At 45.5% G+C, this 22,348-nt stretch overlaps 1 protein-coding gene across 4 annotated transcripts in view; it reads left to right on the forward strand.

Moving 5' to 3' along the window:
• The window catches only part of LOC115126058 (aryl hydrocarbon receptor nuclear translocator), a 42,643-nt gene extending 24,013 nt beyond the window's left edge, over positions 1-18,630 (forward strand). For 2 of the 4 annotated variants that reach the window (XM_065027820.1, XM_065027823.1), the window contains 13 exons: positions 8,868-8,970; positions 9,055-9,120; positions 10,607-10,692; positions 12,759-12,835; positions 12,924-13,058; positions 13,989-14,209; positions 14,764-14,886; positions 15,462-15,543; positions 15,760-15,953; positions 16,054-16,225; positions 17,007-17,181; positions 17,295-17,431; positions 17,549-18,630. In XM_065027820.1, coding sequence (XP_064883892.1) covers positions 8,868-8,970; positions 9,055-9,120; positions 10,607-10,692; positions 12,759-12,835; positions 12,924-13,058; positions 13,989-14,209; positions 14,764-14,886; positions 15,462-15,543; positions 15,760-15,953; positions 16,054-16,225; positions 17,007-17,181; positions 17,295-17,431; positions 17,549-17,632 — 1,655 coding nt within the window. In that variant the 3' untranslated portion in view covers positions 17,633-18,630. The remainder of the gene's footprint in view (positions 1-8,867; positions 8,971-9,054; positions 9,121-10,606; positions 10,693-12,758; positions 12,836-12,923; positions 13,059-13,988; positions 14,210-14,763; positions 14,887-15,461; positions 15,544-15,759; positions 15,954-16,053; positions 16,226-17,006; positions 17,182-17,294; positions 17,432-17,548) is intronic. The other 2 variants (XM_065027821.1, XM_065027822.1) reach the window with 2 other exon arrangements.
• The last annotated feature ends 3,718 nt before the right edge of the window (positions 18,631-22,348 follow it).

Genomic DNA, 22,348 nt, shown 5'->3' on the forward strand with positions numbered 1-22,348 from the left:
GAGTTATAATACAGGTGGTACAGATGAACTACAGGAGCAGCTCTGTACTGCAGAGAGTTATAATACAGGTGGTACAGATGAACTACAGGAGCAGCTCTGTACTGCAGAGAGTTATAATACAGGTGGTACAGATGAACTACAGGAGCAGCTCTGTACTGCAGAGAGTTATAATACAGGTGGTACAGATGAACTACAGGAGCAGCTCTGTACTGCAGAGAGTTATAATACAGGTGGTACAGATGAACTACAGGAGCAGCTCTGTACTGCAGAGAGTTATAATACAGATGAACTACAGGAGCAGCTCTGTACTGCAGAGAGTTATAATACAGGTGGTACAGATGAACTACAGGAGCAGCTCTCTACTGCAGAGAGTTATAATACAGGTGGTACAGATTAACTACAGGGGCAGCTCTGTACTGCAGAGAGTTATAATACAGATGAACTACAGGAGCAGCTCTGTAGAGAATTATAATACAGGTGGTACAGATGAACTACAGGAGCAGCTCTGTACTGCAGAGAGTTATAATACAGGTGGTACAGATGAACTACAGGAGCAGCTCTGTACTGCAGAGAGTTATAATACAGGTGGTACAGATGAACTACAGGAGCAGCTCTGTACTGCAGAGAGTTATAATACAGGTGGTACAGATGAACTACAGGAGCAGCTCTGTACTGCAGAGAGTTATAATACAGGTGGTACAGATGAACTGGAGCAGCTCTGTACTGCAGAGAGTTATAATACAGGTGGTACAGATGAACTACAGGAGCAGCTCTGTACTGCAGAGAGTTATAATACAGGTGGTACAGATGAACTACAGGAGCAGCTCTGTACTGCAGAGAGTTATAATACAGATGAACTACAGGAGCAGCTCTGTACTGCAGAGAGTTATAATACAGGTGGTACAGATGAACTACAGGAGCAGCTCTGTACTGCAGAGAGTTATAATACAGGTGGTACAGATGAACTACAGGGCAGCTCTGTACTGCAGAGAGTTATAATACAGATGAACTAACAGGAGCAGCTCTGTACTGCAGAGAATTATAATACAGGTGGTACAGATGAACTACAGGAGCAGCTCTGTACTGCAGAGAGTTATAATACAGGTGGTACAGATGAACTACAGGAGCAGCTCTGTACTGCAGAGAGTTATAATACAGGTGGTACAGATGAACTACAGGAGCAGCTCTGTACTGCAGAGATATATACAGGTGGTACAGATGAACTACAGGAGCAGCTCTGTACTGCAGAGAGTTATAATACAGGTGGTACAGATGAACTACAGGAGCAGCTCTGTACTGCAGAGAGTTATAATACAGGTGGTACAGATGAACTACAGGAGCAGCTCTGTACTGCAGAGAGTTATAATACAGGTGGTACAGATGAACTACAGGAGCAGCTCTGTACTGCAGAGAGTTATAATACAGATGAACTACAGGAGCAGCTCTGTACTGCAGAGAGTTATAATACAGGTGGTACAGATGAACTACAGGAGCAGCTCTACTGCAGAGAGTTATAATACAGGTGGTACAGATTAACTACAGGGGCAGCTCTGTACTGCAGAGAGTTATAATACAGATGAACTACAGGAGCAGCTCGTGTACTGCAGAGAATTATAATACAGGTGGGACAGATGAACTACAGGAGCAGCTCTGTACTGCAGAGAGTTATAATACAGGTGGTACAGATGAACTACAGGAGCAGCTCTGTACTGCAGAGAGTTATAATACAGATGAACTACAGGAGCAGCTCTGTACTGCAGAGAGTTATAATACAGGTGGTACAGATGAACTACAGGAGCAGCTCTACTGCAGAGAGTTATAATACAGGTGGTACAGATGAACTACAGATTAACTGGTACAGATTAACTACAGGAGCAGCTCTCTACTGCAGAGAGTTATAATACAGGTGGTACAGATGAACTACAGGAGCAGCTCTGTACTGCAGAGTTATAATACAGGTGGTACAGATGAACTACAGGAGCAGCTCTGTACTGCAGAGAGTTATAATACAGGTGGTACAGATGAACTACAGGAGCAGCTCTGTACTGCAGAGAGTTATAATACAGGTGGTACAGATGAACTACAGGAGCAGCTCTGTACTGCAGAGAGTTATAATACAGGTGGTACAGATGAACTACAGGAGCAGCTCTGTACTGCAGAGAGTTATAATACAGATGAACTACAGGAGCAGCTCTGTACTGCAGAGAGTTATAATACAGGTGGTACAGATGAACTACAGGAGCAGCTCTCTACTGCAGAGAGTTATAATACAGGTGGTACAGATTAACTACAGGAGCAGCTCTGTACTGCAGAGAGTTATAATACAGATGAACTACAGGAGCAGCTCTGTACTGCAGAGAGTTATAATACAGGTGGTACAGATGAACTACAGGAGCAGCTCTACTGCAGAGAGTTATAATACAGGTGGTACAGATGAACTACAGGAGCAGCTGTGTTCTGCAGAGTTATAATACAGGTGGTACAGATGAACTACAGGAGCAGCTCTGTACTGCAGAGAGTTATAATGGTACAGATGAACTACAGGAGCAGCTCTGTACTGCAGAGAGTTATAATACAGGTGGTACAGATGAACTACAGGAGCAGCTCTGTACTGCAGAGAGTTATAATACAGGTGGTACAGATGAACTACAGGAGCAGCTCTGTACTGCAGAGAGTTATAATACAGGTGGTACAGATGAACTACAGGAGCAGCTCTGTACTGCAGAGAATTATAATACAGGTGGTACAGATGAACTACAGGAGCAGCTCTGTACTGCAGAGAGTTATAATACAGATGAACTACAGGAGCAGCTCTGTACTGCAGAGAGTTATAATACAGGTGGTACAGATGAACTACAGGAGCAGCTCTCTACTGCAGAGAGTTATAATACAGGTGGTACAGATTAACTACAGGAGCAGCTCTCTACTGCAGAGAGTTATAATACAGGTGGTACAGATTAACTACAGGGGCAGCTCTGTACTGCAGAGAGTTATAATACAGATGAACTACAGGAGCAGCTCTGTACTGCAGAGAATTATAATACAGGTGGGACATATGAACTACAGGAGCAGCTCTGTACTGCAGAGAGTTATAATACAGGTGGTACAGATGAACTACAGGAGCAGCTCTGTACTGCAGAGAGTTATAATACAGATGAACTACAGGAGCAGCTCTGTACTGCAGAGAGTTATAATACATGTGGTACAGATGAACTACAGGAGCAGCTCTACTGCAGAGAGTTATAATACAGGTGGTACAGATGAACTACAGGAGCAGCTGTGTTCTGCAGAGTTATAATACAGGTGGTACAGATTAACTACAGGAGCAGCTCTCTACTGCAGAGAGTTATAATACAGGTGGTACAGATGAACTACAGGAGCAGCTCTGTACTGCAGAGTTATAATACAGGTGGTACAGATGAACTACAGGAGCAGCTCTGTACTGCAGAGAGTTATAATACAGGTGGTACAGATGAACTACAGGAGCAGCTCTGTACTGCAGAGAGTTATAATACAGGTGGTACAGATGAACTACAGGAGCAGCTCTGTACTGCAGAGAGTTATAATACAGGTGGTACAGATGAACTACAGGAGCAGCTCTGTACTGCAGAGAGTTATAATACAGATGAACTACAGGAGCAGCTCTGTACTGCAGAGAGTTATAATACAGGTGGTACAGATGAACTACAGGAGCAGCTCTCTACTGCAGAGAGTTATAATACAGGTGGTACAGATTAACTACAGGGGCAGCTCTGTACTGCAGAGAGTTATAATACAGATGAATACAGAGCAGCTCTGTACTGAGACTATAATACAGGTGGTACAGATGAACTAGGAGCAGCTCTGTACTGCAGAGAGTTATAATACAGGTGGTACAGATGAACTACAGGAGCAGCTCTGTACTGCAGAGAGTTATAATACAGGTGGTACAGATGAACTACAGGAGCAGCTCTGTACTGCAGAGAGTTATAATACAGGTGGTACAGATGAACTACAGGAGCAGCTCTGTACTGCAGAGAGTTATAATACAGGTGGTACAGATGAACTACAGGAGCAGCTCTGTACTGCAGAGAGTTATAATACAGGTGGTACAGATGAACTACAGAGCAGCTCTATGCAATTATAATACAGGTGGTACAGATGAACTACAGGAGCAGCTCTGTACTGCAGAGAGTTATTATAATACAGGTGGCACAGATGAACTACAGGAGCAGCTCTGTACTGCAGAGAGTTATAATACAGGTGGTACAGATGAACTACAGGAGCAGCTCTGTACTGCAGAGAGTTATAATACAGGTGGTACAGATGAACTACAGGAGCAGCTCTGTACTGCAGAGAGTTATAATACAGATGAACTACAGGAGCAGCTCTGTACTGCAGAGAGTTATAATACAGGTGGTACAGATGAACTACAGGAGCAGCTCTGTACTGCAGAGAGTTATAATACAGGTGGTACAGATGAACTACAGGAGCAGCTCTGTACTGCAGAGAGTTATAATACAGATGAACTACAGGAGCAGCTCTGTACTGCAGAGAGTTATAATACAGGTGGTACAGATGAACTACAGGAGCAGCTCTACTGCAGAGAGTTATAATACAGGTGGTACAGATGAACTACAGGAGCAGCTCTGTACTGCAGAGAGTTATAATACAGGTGGTACAGATGAACTACAGGAGCAGCTCTGTACTGCAGAGAGTTATAATACAGGTGGTACAGATGAACTACAGGAGCAGCTCTGTACTGCAGAGAGTTATAATACAGGTGGTACAGATGAACTACAGGAGCAGCTCTGTACTGCAGAGAGTTATAATACAGGTGGTACAGATGAACTACAGGAGCAGCTCTGTACTGCAGAGAGTTATAATACAGGTGGTACAGATGAACTACAGGAGCAGCTCTGTACTGCAGAGAGTTATAATACAGGTGGTACAGATGAACTACAGGAGCAGCTCTGACTGCAGAGAGTTATAATACAGATGAACTACAGGAGCAGCTCTGTAGCAGAGAGTTATAATACAGGTGGTACAGATGAACTACAGGAGCAGCTCTGTACTGCAGAGAGTTATAATACAGGTGGTACAGATGAACTACAGGAGCAGCTCTGTACTGCAGAGAGTTATAATACAGATGAACTACAGGAGCAGCTCTGTACTGCAGAGAGTTATAATACAGGTGGTACAGATGAACTACAGGAGCAGCTCTGTACTGCAGAGAGTTATAATACAGGTGGTACAGATGAACTACAGGAGCAGCTCTGTACTGCAGAGAGTTATAATACAGATGAACTACAGGAGCAGCTCTGTACTGCAGAGAGTTATAATACAGGTGGTACAGATGAACTACAGGAGCAGCTCTACTGCAGAGAGTTATAATACAGGTGGTACAGATGAACTACAGGAGCAGCTCTGTACTGCAGAGAGTTATAATACAGGTGGTACAGATGAACTACAGGAGCAGCTCTGTACTGCAGAGAGTTATAATACAGGTGGTACAGATGAACTACAGGAGCAGCTCTGTACTGCAGAGAGTTATAATACAGGTGGTACAGATGAACTACAGGAGCAGCTCTGTACTGCAGAGAGTTATAATACAGGTGGTACAGATGAACTACAGGAGCAGCTCTGTACTGCAGAGAGTTATAATACAGGTGGTACAGATGAACTACAGGAGCAGCTCTGTACTGCAGAGAGTTATAATACAGATGAACTACAGGAGCAGCTCTGTACTGCAGAGAGTTATAATACAGGTGGTACAGATGAACTACAGGAGCAGCTCTGTACTGCAGAGAGTTATAATACAGGTGGTACAGATGAACTACAGGAGCAGCTCTGTACTGCAGAGAGTTATAATACAGATGAACTGGAGCAGCTCTGTACTGCAGATTAACTACAGGAGCAGCTCTGTACTGCAGAGAGTTATAATACAGGTGGTACAGATGAACTACAGGAGCAGCTCTGTACTGCAGAGAGTTATAATACAGGTACATACAGGTGGTACAGATGAACTACAGGAGCAGCTCTGTACTGCAGAGTTATAATACAGGTGGTACAGATGAACTACAGGAGCAGCTCTGTACTGCAGAGAGTTATAATACAGGTGGTACAGATGAACTACAGGAGCAGCTCTGTACTGCAGAGTTAGTTATAATACAGGTGGTACAGATTAACAGATGAACTACAGGAGCAGCTCTGTACTGCAGAGAGTTATAATACAGGTGGTACAGATGAACTACAGGAGCAGCTCTGTACTGCAGAGAGTTATAATACAGGTGGTACAGATGAACTACAGGAGCAGCTCTGTACTGCAGAGAGTTATAATACAGGTGGTACAGATGAACTACAGGAGCAGCTCTGTACTGCAGAGAGTTATAATACAGATGAACTACAGGAGCAGCTCTGTACTGCAGAGAGTTATAATACAGGTGGTACAGATGAACTACAGGAGCAGCTCTGTTCTGCAGAGAGTTATAATACAGGTGGTACAGATTAACTACAGAACTACAGAACTACAGGAGCAGCTCTGTACTGCAGAGAGTTATAATACAGGTGGTACAGATGAACTACAGGAGCAGCTCTGTACTGCAGAGAGTTATAATACAGGTGGTACAGATGAACTACAGGAGCAGCTCTGTACTGCAGAGAGTTATAATACAGATGAACTACAGGAGCAGCTCTGTACTGCAGAGAGTTATAATACAGGTGGTACAGATGAACTACAGGAGCAGCTCTGTACTGCAGAGAGTTATAATACAGGTGGTACAGATGAACTACAGGAGCAGCTCTGTACTGCAGAGAGTTATAATACAGATGAACTACAGGAGCAGCTCTGTACTGCAGAGAGTTATAATACAGGTGGTACAGATGAACTACAGGAGCAGCTCTGTACTGCAGAGAGTTATAATACAGGTGGTACAGATGAACTACAGGAGCAGCTCTGTACTGCAGAGAGTTATAATACAGGTGGTACAGATGAACTACAGGAGCAGCTCTGTACTGCAGAGAGTTATAATACAGGTGGTACAGATGAACTACAGGAGCAGCTCTGTTCTGCAGAGTTATAATACAGATGTGGAGCAGCTCTGTACTGCAGAGAGTTATAATACAGGGAGCAGCTCTGTACTGCAGAGAGTTATAATACAGGTGGTACAGATGAACTACAGGAGCAGCTCTGTACTGCAGAGAGTTATAATACAGGTGGTACAGATGAACTACAGGAGCAGCTCTGTACTGCAGAGAGTTATAATACAGGTGGTACAGATGAACTACAGGAGCAGCTCTGTACTGCAGAGAGTTATAATACAGGTGGTACAGATGAACTACAGGAGCAGCTCTGTACTGCAGAGAGTTATAATACAGGTGGTACAGATGAACTACAGGAGCAGCTCTGTACTGCAGAGAGTTATAATACAGGTGGTACAGATGAACTACAGGAGCAGCTCTGTACTGCAGAGAGTTATAATACAGATGAACTACAGGAGCAGCTCTGTACTGCAGAGAGTTATAATACAGGTGAACTACAGGAGCAGCTCTGTTCTGCAGAGTTATAATACAGGTGGTACAGATGAACTACAGGAGCAGCTCTGTTCTGCAGAGAGTTATAATACAGGTGGTACAGATGAACTACAGGAGCAGCTCTGTTCTGCAGAGAGTTATAATACAGGTGGTACAGATGAACTACAGGAGCAGCTCTGTTCTGCAGAGAGTTATAATACAGGTGGTACAGATGAACTACAGGAGCAGCTCTGTTCTGCAGAGAGTTATAATACAGGTGGTACAGATGAACTACAGGGGCAGCTCTGTTCTGCAGAGTTATAATACAGGTGGTACAGATGAACTACAGGAGCAGCTCTGTTCTGCAGAGAGTTATAATACAGGTGGTACAGATGAACTACAGGAGCAGCTCTGTTCTGCAGAGAGTTATAATACAGGTGGTACAGATGAACTACAGGAGCAGCTCTGTTCTGCAGAGTTATAATACAGGTGGTACAGATGAACTACAGGAGCAGCTCTGTTCTGCAGAGTTATAATACAGGTGGTACAGATGAACTACAGGAGCAGCTCTGTTCTGCAGAGTTATAATACAGGTGGTACAGATGAACTACAGGAGCAGCTCTGTTCTGCAGAGTTATAATACAGGTGGTACAGATGAACTACAGGAGCAGCTCTGTTCTGCAGAGAGTTATAATACAGGTGGTACAGATGAACTACAGATCTGTTCTGCAGAGTTATAATACAGCTACAGATGAACTACAGTTCTGCAGAGAGTTATAATACAGGTGGTACAGATGACTTACAGGGGCAGCTCTGTTCTGCAGAGTTATAATACAGGTGGTACAGATGAACTACAGGAGCAGCTCTGTTCTGCAGAGAGTTATAATACAGGTGGTACAGATGAACTACAGGAGCAGCTCTGTTCTGCAGAGTTATAATACAGGTGGTACAGATGAACTACAGGAGCAGCTCTGTTCTGCAGAGTTATAATACAGGTGGTACAGATGAACTACAGGAGCAGCTCTGTTCTGCAGAGAGTTATAATACAGGTGGTACAGATGAACTACAGGAGCAGCTCTGTACTGCAGAGAGTTATAATACAGGTGGTACAGATTAACTACAGGGGCAGCTCTGTACTGCAGAGAGTTATAATACAGGTGGTACAGATGAACTACAGGAGCAGCTCTGTACTGCAGAGAGTTATAATACAGGTGGTACAGATGAACTACAGGAGCAGCTCTGTACTGCAGAGAGTTATAATACAGGTGGTACAGATGAACTACAGGAGCAGCTCTGTACTGCAGAGTTATAATACAGGTAGGAGACACACACAACACTAATGACTGTGGGTAACGACCCTTCTCTCTCTTTCTCAGGGAGGATGTTAGACCTGAAGACAGGAACAGTTAAGAAGGAGGGACAGCAGTCCTCCGTCAGGATGTGTATGGGAGCCAGACGATCCTTCATATGTAGGATGAGGTGTGTGTGTGATGAGCTTGCATGTGTATATGGCTGTATGCACCTGTGTTGGGCGTGTGTATTCTGAAATGTGTGTGTTTGTAGATGTGGTTCGTGTCCAGTGGAGCCCATGTCTATGAACAGATTGAATTTCCTGCGGAGCAGGAACAGGTGAGATCATTCTTGTGTATTTTACTGTAAAAAGTGCATTCGGAAAGTATTTAGACCCCTTGACTTTTTCCACATTTTATGTTTTAAAATGTATTAAATACACATTTTTCCTCATCAATCTACACACAATACCATAATGACAAATCGAAAACAGGTTTTTATACATTTTTGCACATTTATTAAAGATAAAAAAACAGAAATACCTTATTTACATAAGTATTCAGACCCTTTGCTATGAGACTCGAAATTGAGCTCAGGTTCTTCCTGTTTCCATTGATCCTCCTTGAGATGTTTCTACAACTTGATTGGAGTCCACCTGTGGTAAATTCAGTTGATTTGACATGATTTGGAAAGGCACACACCTGTCTATAAAAGGTCCCACAGTTGACAGTGCATGTCAGAGCAAAATTCAAGCCACGTTGTTGAAGGAATTGTCTATTGAGCTCAGAGACAGGATTGTGTCGAGGTACTAGAGACAGATCTGGGGAAAGTTTCCAAAATATTTCTGCAGCATTGAAGTTCCACAAGGGCACAGTGGCCTCCATCATTCTTGAATGGAAGAAGTTTGGAACCACCAAAACTCTTCCTAGAGCTGGCTGCCCGGCCAAACTGAACAATCGGGGGAGAAGGGCCTTTGCCAGGGAGGTGCCCAAGAACCCGACGGTCACTCTGATAGAGCTCCAGAGTTCATCTGTGGAGATGGGAGAATCTTCCAGAAGGACAACCAACTCTGCAGCACTCCACTAATCAGTTATTTATGGTAGAGTGGCCAGACTGAAGCCACTCCTCAGTATAAAGCTCATGACAGCCTGCTTGGAGTTTGCCAAAAGGCATTTATATGACTCTCAGACCATGAGAAACAAGGTTGTCTGGTCTGATGAAACCAAGATTGAACACTTTGGCCTGAATGCCAAGCGTCACGTCAGGAGGAAACCTGGCACCATCCCTACGGTGAAGCATGGTGGTGGCAGCATACTGTGGGGATGTTTTTCAACGGCAGAGACTGCGAGACTAGTCAGGATCAAGGCAAAGATGAACGGCGCAAAGTACAGAGAGATCCTTGATGAAAACCTGCTCCTGAGAGCTCAGACTGCGGCGAAGGTTCACCTTCCAACAGGAAGATGACCCTAAGCACACAGCCAAGACAACGCAGGAGTGGCTTTCTGGACAAGTTTCTGAATGTCCTTGAGTGGCCCAGCCAGAGCCCGGACTTGAACCCGATCAAACATGGAGAAACACGAGAGGAGCTGGTCAGCGACGCTCCCCATCCAACCTGACGGGGTTTGAGAGGATCTTCAGAGAAGAATGGGAGAAACTCCCCAAATACAGGTGTGCCAAGCTTGTAGCGTCATACCCAAGAAGACTCTGGGCTCTAATTGCAGCCAAAGGTACTTTAACAACTGAGTAAAGGGTCTGAATACTTTTGTAAATGTCATATTTCAGTTTCAGTGAACTATGCCTTGAGTGGTAGTGTTCTCCCCTGTAGGAATGGTCTGGGCCCACCCAAGGATGGAGAGCCTCAGTATGTTGTGGTCCACTGCACTGGATACATCAAGTCCTGGCCCCCCACAGGTAACTAACTAACCTATGGCATAGCTCTTATATCAAATCAAATGTTATTGGTCACATACACATGGTTAGCAGATGTTATTGTGAGTGTAGCGAAATGCTTGTGCTTCTAGTTCCGACAGTACAGTAATATCTAACATGTAATCTAACAATTCCCCAACAACTACCTAATACACACAAATCTAAAGGGGTGAATGAGAATATGTACATATAAGTATATGGATGAGCGATGGCCGTGCGGCATAGGCAAGATGCAGTAGATGGTATAGAGTACAGTATATACATATGAGATGAGTAATGTAAGATATGTAAGCATTATTGAAGTGACATTATTTAAAGTGGCATTGTTTAAAGTGAGTAGTGATCAATTTATTAAATTGTCCAGTGATTGGGTCTCAATGTAGGCAGCAACCTCTGAGTTAGTGATTGCTGTTTAACAGTCTGATGGCCTTGAGACAGAAGCTGTTTTTCAGTCTCTCCGTCCCAGCTTTGATGCACCTGTACTGACCTCGCCTTCTGGATGATAGCGGGGTGAACAGGTAGTGGCTCGGGTGGTTATTGTTCTTGATGATCTTTATGGCCTTCCTGTGACATCGGGTGCTGTAGGTGTCATGGAGGGCAGGTAGTTTGCCCCCGGTGGTGCGTTGTGCAGTCCGGCGCCGCCAGAGTCGCCCTCCTATTCGGGGCCCGCTGCAAGGGTCCCCAGTCCGGGGTCGACGGCGAGGGTCGCCACTCCAGAGGCGCCACCTAAGTGGGCCAAGACTAAGGTGGAGTGGGGTCCACGTCCCGCACCAGAGCCGCCACCGCGGATAGATGCCCACCCAGACCCTCCCCTATGGGTTTAGGTTTTGCGGCCGGAGTCCGCACCTTTATGTGGGGGGGGGGGGGGGGGGTGTATTGTCCTGTCCTGACCTTAGAGATCCTTTTCATGCCTCTATATTGGTTTGGTTGGGGTGGGCATTCTATTTTGTTTTTCTATGTTTTCTTTTCTATGTGTTTGGCCTGGTATGGTTCCCAATCAGAGGCAGCTGTCTATCGTTGTCTCTGATTGAGAACCATACTTTGGTAGCCTTTTCCCACCTGGTGTTTGTGGGTAGTTGTTTTGTGTTTTCACCTTTCAGGACTGTTTCGATTTTCATTTCTTACATTCACTTTGTTTTTTTTTTGTATTTTCGTGTTCTGGTATAATAAATAATCATAGACACCACGCTGCGTTTTGGTCCGATCCTTCCTACTCATGATCCGATGAAGACGAAGATCGTTACATTCCTACCTTCACCACCTGGGTGCGGCCTGTCAGAATGTCCAGGACCCAGTTGCACAGGGTGGGTTTGAGACCCAGGGCCTCAAGCTTAATTGTCAGCTTGGAGGGTACTATGGTGTTGAATGCTGAGCTGTAGTCAATGAACAGCATTCTTACATAGGTATTCCTCTTGTCCAGATGGGATAGGGCAGCGTGCAGTGTGATGGCGATTGTGTTGTCTGTGGACCTGATGGGGCGGTAAGCAAACTGAAGTGGGTTTAGGGTGGCAGGTAAGGTGGAGGTGATATGATTCTTGACTAGTCTCTCAAAGCACCTCATGATGACAGAAGTGAGTGCTACGGGGAGATAGTCATTTAGTTCAGTTATCTTTGCCTTCTTGGGTACAGGAACAATGGTGGCCATCTTGAAGCGGGGACATCAGACTGAGATAGGGAGCGATTGAATATGTCCGTAAACACACCAGCCTGTCTGTGCATGCTCTGAGGACGCGGCTGGGGATGCCATCTGGGCCAGCAGCCTTCCAAGAGTTAACACATTTAAGTGTTTTACTCACGTCGGCCGCGACGGTGGCACTGTATTATCTTCATAGCGGGCAAAGAAGGTGTTTAGTTTGTCTGGAAGCAAGATGTCGGTGTCCGTGATGAGGCTTGTTGTCTTTTTGTAGTCCGTGATCTCCTGTAGACCCTGCTACATATGTCTGGTGTCTGAGCCGTTGAAGTGCGACTCCACTTTGTACCGGCATATATCCAATGTATACACTACTGCTGCATACTGAGTCGTGTGTGTTTGCCTGCTCGCATTTCAGGGGTGAATCTAACAGATGAGGAAGCAGAAAATATTCAGGGGAGTCGCTACTGTCTAGTCGCCATCGGTAGACTTCAGGTAAGATGGGACAACTTAATGTCCAATGTTTGGATGGGCTCATGAAAACCACCATCTTGCAGACGCTTGTTCCTCCCTTGTTGTCTAGGTGACCTCTTGCCCGAGCGACACAGACATAAACAGCATCAGCGTTCCGGTGGAGTTCATCTCTCGTCACAACTGCCAGGGCCTCTTTACCTTCGTAGACCACCGCTGCATGGCCACAGTGGGCTACCAGCCTCAGGTAGGCCTCACTCACAGCCTGGGGCTAGAGTAGGACAAACACCCAGCATCGCATTTCATAGTGTATCAGGATACAGTATGTGTTTAAACTGTGTATCAGGATACAGAATGTGTTTAAACTGTGTACCAGGATACAGTATGTGTTTAAACTGTGTACCAGGATACAGTATGTGTTTAAACTGTGTATCAGGATACAGTATGTGTTTAAACTGTATCAGAATACAGTATGTGTTTAAACTGTGTATCAGGATACAGTATGTGTTTAAACTGTGTATCAGGATACCGTATGTGTTTAAACTGTGTACCAGGATACAGTATGTGTTTAAACTGTGTACCAGGATACAGTATGTGTTTAAACTGTGTATCAGAATACAGTATGTGTTTAAACTGTGTATCAGGATACAGTATGTGTTTAAACTGTGTACCAGGATACAGTATCTGTTTAAACTGTGTATCAGGATACAGTATGTGTTTAAACTGTGTACCAGGATACAGTATGTGTTTAAACTGTGTGTCAGAATACAGTATGTGTTTAAACTGTGTATCAGGATACAGTATGTGTTTAAACTGTGTATCAGGATACAGTATGTGTTTAAACTGTGTACCAGGATACAGTATGTGTTTAAACTGTGTATCAGGATACAGTATGTGTTTAAACTGTGTATCAGGATACAGTATCTGTTTAAACTGTGTACCAGGATACAGTATGTGTTTAAACTGTGTACCAGGATACAGTATGTGTTTAAACTGTGTATCAGGATACAGTATGTGTTTAAACTGTGTACCAGGATACCGTATGTGTTTAAACTGTGTACCAGGATACAGTATGTGTTTAAACTGTGTATCAGAATACAGTATGTGTTTAAACTTTGTGACAGCTGTAAGCTTGATCTAACTTTTTCTGTGTTGTGTGTGTGTGTGTGTTCCCCAGGAACTGCTGGGTAAGAACATCTTGGAGCTGGCCCACCCTGAGGACCAGGAGCTGCTGAGAGACAGCTTCCAGCAGGTGGTCAAGCTGAAGGGTCAGGTGCTGTCCGTCATGTTCCGCTTCCTGTCCAAGACCAGAGACTGGCTCTGGATCAGGACCAGCTCCTTCACCTTCCAGAACCCCTTCTCTGAGGAGATAGAGTACATCATCTGTACCAACGTCAAGTAGGTGCTGTATACACACACACGTACACACACACCTGCACCAACGCCAAGTAGGTACACACACACACACACACATCTGCACTAACTCAAACTTGAAGTACCAACCCGCACACACGTATTATCTGCACCAACGCCAAGTAGGTACACACACACACACACATCTGCACTAACACACACACACGTATTATCTGCACCAACGCCAAGTAGGTACACACACACACACACATCTGCACTAACACACACACACGTATTATCTGCACCAACGCAAGTCACCTGAGTGTGAGACGCCTACATTTACATTTACATTTAAGTCATTTAGCAGACGCTCTTATCCAGAGCGACTTACAAATTGGCTACAACACATAGACACCACAACTCTATTCCACCTCAACAGCTGAACATCTCCACTCTGTCTAACCAATCTGTTGAGCCACCTTAGGAAATGTGATGTCATCTCTTCCAGGATGTGTGTTTGTCAGTATGTTCACCTCCCCTCCATTTCTTTCTCTCCCTTCCTTTCCTCCTCACCCCTTGTTTTTGTTGTGGGCCAGTAGAACCTCGACTCAGGACACCCTCACTCCCCTCTCGTCCTCAGGGGTGTCTTTGCCCCCCTCGCTGGGGGAGAGCAGTCCTAACTTCCCCCCTGTGTCCCACAGCCCAGGGCAGGTGGCTGCCAGGTGAGACCCCCTTAACCTCCCCCTCTGGCATGGGTCAGCTGGGGCTGCTGCTGCTGCTTCACTGGAGACTACAACTCTATTTCTCTCTTGTTCCCTTTATTCTCTTGTTCTCTCTGGTCTGGTTCAGAGTTCACCCCTTGGTAAGGGTTGTGGATTGTTACTTGTCTTGACCGGGCCTTTATGTTTTTGGGTGATTCCCCCCCTCCCTCTCCCTCCTCAACAGCAGTAAGATATCCATCATGACCACGGTGTTGGTAATGAACCCCCTCTCCTCTTTTCTTCTTGGTTACCATAGTGACTGGTGGTGGGGCAAGTGCTGTTGGTCGGCAGGTGTTTTGGTTTCCCAAGCAGCGGTGGAGGGCCTTGACACAAATCATATTTTCTGTTGTCACTGCTAACTCTTTTTTTCTCTCTCTACCACCCCCTCTTTTCTCCCTCTACCACTCTCTACCACTCCCCCTCGTTTCTCCCTCTACCACTCTCTACCACCCCCTCTTTTCTCCCTCTACCACTCTCTACCACTCCCCCTCTTTTCTCCCTCTCTTTTGTCTCTCCCCCTTTCCCCCCCTTTCCAGACAGTTGCAGCAGCAGCAAGCAGAGTTGGGGGGAGGAGGGAGAGATGGTCTGTACGAGGCAGGACAGGTTACACTTCCACAGGTAAGACTAGCACTGACTAAAACACAGACCTAACTGGGGCTTCAACCCCACAACAAGCCCCCCATCCAGTGGTGCTGCACTGCAGCTTGATCCTGTGCTTATCTCACTGTATGTGTGATCGTTCTATTGTTCGCTGTAACATGGACAATAAAGTTGTATTGTTGGACCTACCTCCAAGCCTTTAGTTGACCGCTTGTTGACCGTTGTCCATGTCAGATGCCTGTCCAGGCCGTGACCGCAGCTGGAACTGACCACAGTAAGACCAGGGACAAGGCAGAGATGCACCCCTCCATGTACCCCAACCCAGACCAGGCCAAGTTCCTGCCCTCCACCTCTGCCCCCGGAGTACCCACCTACCCTCAGGACAACAACTACACCACTGCCAACTGCTCCAACAACACATACAGCAGGTATGACCACTAGCCTCTGTTGTACTGTTTTCAACTGATCTAAGGGCCATGTATACTGAATAAGAGATTGTAATTTCCTGATGTTATGAACTAATTCCAGGTCAGTAGGGATGGCTCAGATGGTGCAGCCATCCCACTCCGCAGGCCAGGTGCTGGCTCAGATGTCCCGTCAGAACGGGGCACCCCCCTCCAACAGCAGCCCCCTACAGGGAGGGGCAGCGGTGAGCTGGCCGGGGCCAGCAGCAGGGGCTAGACCCCCCTTCAACAACCAGGTGAGACAGCTGGCAGCTGCAGGTAGAAGCTGTCCAAACAGCCTGAAGTTTACATCCTCTGTTGTTGCCCAAAGTGCTACAGATGTAGACTCTTAATTTAAGACTTTTCTACAGCAGGAAAATAATCCTGCAGCAACAGGAAATATGAATTATTTTGTGGATTATAATTTTATTGTGGAAATTACAAATGTCAGAAGCTTTTTTTAAACCTCAAATACAATACAAGTTTAAAATTGGCTGCATTGCAGGACAGTTTTCCTTGAACAGGGTTATGAAATGTAAATCCTACATCTGTAGCTGGCGTGATGGGGATGAGTGCTCTGAGGTTCTTTCTGTAGCTGGCGTGATGGGGATGAGTGCTCTGAGGTTCTTTCTGTAGCTGGCGTGATGGGGATGAGTGCTCTGAGGTTCTTTCTGTAGCTGGCGTGATGGGGATGAGTGCTCTGAGGTTCTTTCTGTAGCTGGCATGATGGGGATGAGTGCTCTGAGGTTCTTTCTGTAGCTGGCGTGATGGGGATGAGTGCTCTGAGGTTCTTTCTGTAGCTGGCGTGATGGGGATGAGTGCTCTGAGGTTCTTTCTGTAGCTGGCGTGATGGGGATGAGTGCTCTGAGGTTCTTGCATCTCTGTATCTTAGCGTTGTAAAGGACCTCGTCTTTTATTCCTGTGTAATCTGTGTTTTGAGTATCACACCCAGACAGTTTCAACAGTAAATGTATAACAGAAACCTTGTACGTTTATAAAGTGTGAATAATAACATGGTGTTGTTCACCACCCGCCCAGCAGGTGGTGCCCCAGGCAGGGAAGGCCCTGTCTCCCCAGTTTGCCATGGGGAGTTTTGTTGGGGGCTCTTCCTCCTCATTTGGGGCGATGCCCACCACTGCCGCTCCGACCCCCACCATGGGGGCTAACTATCCAAATATCATCCCCCGCGCCAGCCTCAATACCAACGGATATGGTACGTGACCCTGAGAGAGTGTGTGTGTGTGTGTGTCAACTACAGTACAGTGTTTTTATGTGTTTTTGTATGCTGGTGTAGTTAGATACTGAATCGCCCATTGTCTCTGATAGATGGCTTGGGGTCGGGGCAGCAGTTCCCCTCCAGGGCAGCGGAGGCAGTGTGGCCCCAGTGGCAGGGCCAGCAGCAAGCTCAGAACAGGGCAGAGCAGCACCCCCACACACAGAACAACCAGCCTGACATCTTCCCTGTAAGTCTCTCTCCCTCTACCGATATCAATCTGCCTTTCTCTTCCCCATGTCTCTATCTGTACCTTTTGTTATGTGTTGTCATGTTGCTTTCAAGATAAATCTTTCTCTCTGTCTAGGATGTTCTCGCCATGCTGGACCAGCCGGCCAACTTCAACAACGATGACTTTGAGATTCCCATCTACCCCTCTTTCAACGAGTGACCCCACATACACTCTTCTACTTACCACCTCTGTCTCTCAAATGTCTCCTTCTCTCTCATTTGGTGCACTTTTGCTCTCTTTCTTCGCCTTTCGTGATCCAAAGAGAGCATGTCTAATTATCGCTCAGATGATTGCACTGCCAGGGTGGAGAAAGCGAGTTAATCAGGGAAAAGAGAGAGTGAAATCAAGTATAGGTATGCAAATGCAGGTTCAATAAACATGTGAAAGGGGGAGAGAGAGAGAAGAGATTCAGGGTTCAGCGATAGTTGGGCAAATGTAAAATGACATCTGTAGCTAGCACTGCCCAAGCTCCACAGCCAGTGTATTTGTTGTAGAGATGTAACACACAATCCCACCTGAGCATGCACAAGGCCCTGAGGCAGGCACTGCTTCACCAGTAACACACAAACATGGCCTTTCACTAACCGAGTCAGCTGTGTGTTTAGATCTATGCTGCTCCACTGGTCTGTACATCATATGGATAGATCAGTCCAATCATTCACTTGAAGTCTCAGGCAATCCAGGTGATCTACAGCTTTGGGGGAATATATATATATATGGGAATATTCTGATCTGAAGCCTGTGAATATCCTCTATCTGCTCCCCTCGCTGTTTTAACTTAGCGGCCCGTAGCATGTTCAAAAGGACACTGTCCTCACGCAGGCAGATTTATACGAACACTGTACAAACACTTTTATATTTGTACATTGACGATGTCACCTATGAATGTGGTTATGGTGGTTTCAGGTGGAAAAGAGGGAGAGATGTCTAGGACTAGTGAGGGGGAGAGATCTCTAGGACTAGTGAGGGAGAAAGAGATGTCTAGGACTAGTGAGGGGGAGAGATGTCTAGGACTAGTGAGGGAGAAAGAGATATCTAGGACTAGTGAGGGAGAAAGAGATGTCTAGGACTAGTGAGGGGGAGAGATGTCTAGGACTAGTGAGGGAGAGAGATGTCTAGGACTAGTGAGGGGGAGAGATGTCTAGGACTAGTGAGGGGAGAGATGTCTAGGACTAGTGAGGGGGAGAGATGTCTAGGACTAGTGAGGGGGAGAGATGTCTAGGACTAGTGAGGGAGAAAGAGATGTCTAGGACTAGTGAGGGAGAAAGATGTCTAGGACTAGTGAGGGGGAGAGATGTCTAGGACTAGTGAGGGGGAGAGATGTCTAGGACTAGTGAGGGGGAGAGATGTCTAGGACTAGTGAGGGGAGAGGGGGAGAGATGTCTAGGACTAGTGAGGGGGAGAGGGAGAGAGATGTCTAGGACTAGTGAGGGGGAGAGAGATGTCTATGACTAGTGAGGGGAAGAGGGGGATATGACTAGTGAGGGGAAGAGGGGGATATTACTAGTGAGGGGAAGAGGGGGATATGACTAGTGAGGGGAAGAGGGGATATGACTAGTGAGGGGAAGAGGGGGATATGACTAGTGAGGGAAGAGGGGATATGACTAGTGAGGGGAAGAGGGGGATATGACTAGTGAGGGAAGAGGGGGATATGACTAGTGAGGGGAAGAGGGGGATATTACTAGTGAGGGAAGAGGGGATATGACTAGTGAGGGAGAGCGATGTCTATGACTAGTGAGGGGAAGAGGGGATATGACTAGTGAGGGGAAGAGGTGGATATGACTAGTGAGGGGAAGAGGGGGATATGACTAGTGAGGGAGAGCGATGTCTATGACTAGTGAGGGGAAGAGGGGATATGACTAGTGAGGGGAAGAGGGGGATATGACTAGTGAGGGGAAGAGGGGATATTACTAGTGAGGGAGAGCGATGTCTATGACTAGTGAGGGAAGAGGGGGATATGACTAGTGAGGGGAAGAGGGGATATGACTAGTGAGGGAGAGCGATGTCTATGACTAGTGAGGGGAAGAGGGGGATATTACTAGTGAGGGGAAGAGGGGGATATGACTAGTGAGGGGAAGAGGGGGATATGACTAGTGAGGGGAAGAGGGGGATATGACTAGTGAGGGGAAGAGGGGATATTACTAGTGAGGGGAAGAGGGGGATATGACTAGTGAGGGATAGCGATGTCTATGACTAGTGAGGGGAAGAGGGGGATATGACTAGTGAGGGGAAGAGGGGATATTACTAGTGAGGGGAAGAGGGGATATGACTAGTGAGGGAGAGCGATGTCTATGACTAGTGAGGGGAAGAGGGGGATATGACTAGTGAGGGAAGAGGGGGATATGACTAGTGAGGGAGAGCGATGTCTATGACTAGTGAGGGGAAGAGGGGGATATGACTAGTGAGGGGAAGAGGGGGATATGACTAGTGAGGGGAAGAGGGGGATATTACTAGTGAGGGAGAGCGATGTCTATGACTAGTGAGGGGAAGAGGGGGATATGACTAGTGAGGGGAAGAGGGGGATATGACTAGTGAGGGGAAGAGGGGGATATGACTAGTGAGGGAAGAGGGGATATTACTAGTGAGGGAGAGCGATGTCTATGACTAGTGAGGGGAAGAGGGGGATATGACTAGTGAGGGGGATATGACTAGTGAGGGAGAGCGATGTCTATGACTAGTGAGGGGAAGAGGGGGATATGACTAGTGAGGGGAAGAGGGGGATATGACTAGTGAGGGGAAGAGGGGGATATTACTAGTGAGGGAGAGCGATGTCTATGACTAGTGAGGGGAAGAGGGGGATATGACTAGTGAGGGGAAGAGGGGGATATGACTAGTGAGGGAGAGCGATGTCTATGACTAGTAAAGGGAAGAGGGGGATATGACTAGTGAGGGAGAGCGATGTCTATGACTAGTAAAGGGAAGAGGTTGAGAGAGATGTCTATGACTAGTGAGGGAGAGCGATGTCTATGACTAGTGAGGGGAAGAGGGGGATATGACTAGTGAAGGGAAGAGGATATGAAACTACAACCTGATGTATTCCTACATATACCCAGTATATAAGTCAAGTGTTTATATACGGTTATATGTCTACTGGAGGTGTTTGTATAACTTTATTGATCTCAACCTGAATGCACAGCAATCCCAGGGTCCCTTTCTCACTCGTTTGTATTCCTTCCTCTGTTGCCCAGGGTTACCCAGCACACTCTTCCTCCTCTCATGCTCTTCCTCAATCACCCTCCCAAGTGTGTTTTTTTTCTCTTCTACTTACACTAGGAAAAGGAAAATGAAAAAAGACATTGGAAAGCAATAATTTACAAGCAGGAATTATGTTATTTTTTAAAGCCATTCTTTATTGTTGTCCTACATGTTTTTATCTTGATTATTGTTCTTGAATATGGAAATACACAGGAAATAGTAATGATTTGATTGACTGATGTTTTTATTTTTTGGCCTTTTGATTGGCTCTTCCTGTTTTGTAGCCATCTCCATTGCTACTTCGTGATAGGTTGTTTTTGATGTACATTGATCAGGGCATCTTGTTCAGGACAGAAAGGTCCTGTTTAGAATTGACAAGATTCCTCATTCATCATGACACAGAATCATGCCATGATGTTTGGCCTGAAATTCAAGTCATCCTAATCATGTTCCAAACACATGATGTTGGCAATTAATACACTTTTTTGCAGTAGGTTCAATCAAAGTTCATCCTTATCAAGATAGTTTGACATTCATAAATATGATCTGAATCAAACATTTGCTTTCTGAAATCGATTGTGATGTTTAGTAAGTCACTTTAACACTCTTATACAGGGAATTAAGAATTCTGATTGGGCAACAGAGGGCTGTGAATTTTAAGGTTCTGAAATACAAAAATGGTTATAGTGTAGGTCTTTCATTTGAAGTCTGATAATGTATACATGTCTGTGAGCGTAATTCACAGACTTGCCAAAACATGTGAATTGTATGTAAACTCATCAGTTTGATGACTGTGTTGTCTTATTGTTACCACTTTGGTTGTTCCCTGTCCAGGTTTTTACAATGATGTGAGCTGCAGTTTATATAGCGCACACAAATATAGGAATGTATATGAAATGTTAAACAAGAGAAAGTGAAATGTTTGGTTTTTCTATTAAATTGTTATATTGTCAAGATCTTGTGGGTGGATATTTGTTTATTTTAGGGGTCGGGGGGCTGTAACACTTGAACTGTTCCTTTTGAGAAATGTGATTGTACAACGTCACTCCTATGTATATAATATGTAGGCCTAGTCATCAGACCTGGGTTATAACACTATTTCAGGTATTTCAATTACATTTCAAAACAAGTATTCAGATAACATTTTATTTAAAAAAACAAGTAGTTTAATATGGGATTGTGTTTGAAGTACTCAAATACACTGACTCAAATACACTGACTCAAATACACTGACTCAAATACACTCCCTGTCACGTTCTTTCAAAATCGAACCCAGAAGCAGACCAGGACAAGGAGTAGGAAGAAGGTGAGTCTTTATTTACAAGTGAATGTGAATGGGTAGATATATCCAGGTGGCGCAGCGGTGGTGAGTTGATGGGAGGAAATAGGTGGATCCAACGGGGTAGCGGAATCCTCCGACGACCAGGCGGGAATGGGGTAAATGATCCGGGTGAGTAACTGAAGACAGAACAAACGGAGGTAAGTTTAAGGCAAGCAATACGTAAAAAACAACAAAACAAATTCTATCCAACTTGAGGCTGATACTATGGCACAACATACTGTTCATGGCTAACGATCCGGCAGGGAATGGATGTCAGGTCAGAGCTTTTGAAGGGGAGAGGTGATGATCAGGACAGGTGTGCAGATTACTGATGGGATACAGGTGCGGGTGAACATCGA

This window comes from Oncorhynchus nerka, linkage group LG14 (genome assembly GCF_034236695.1).
Source record: "Oncorhynchus nerka isolate Pitt River linkage group LG14, Oner_Uvic_2.0, whole genome shotgun sequence".
NCBI lineage: Eukaryota > Metazoa > Chordata > Actinopteri > Salmoniformes > Salmonidae > Oncorhynchus > Oncorhynchus nerka.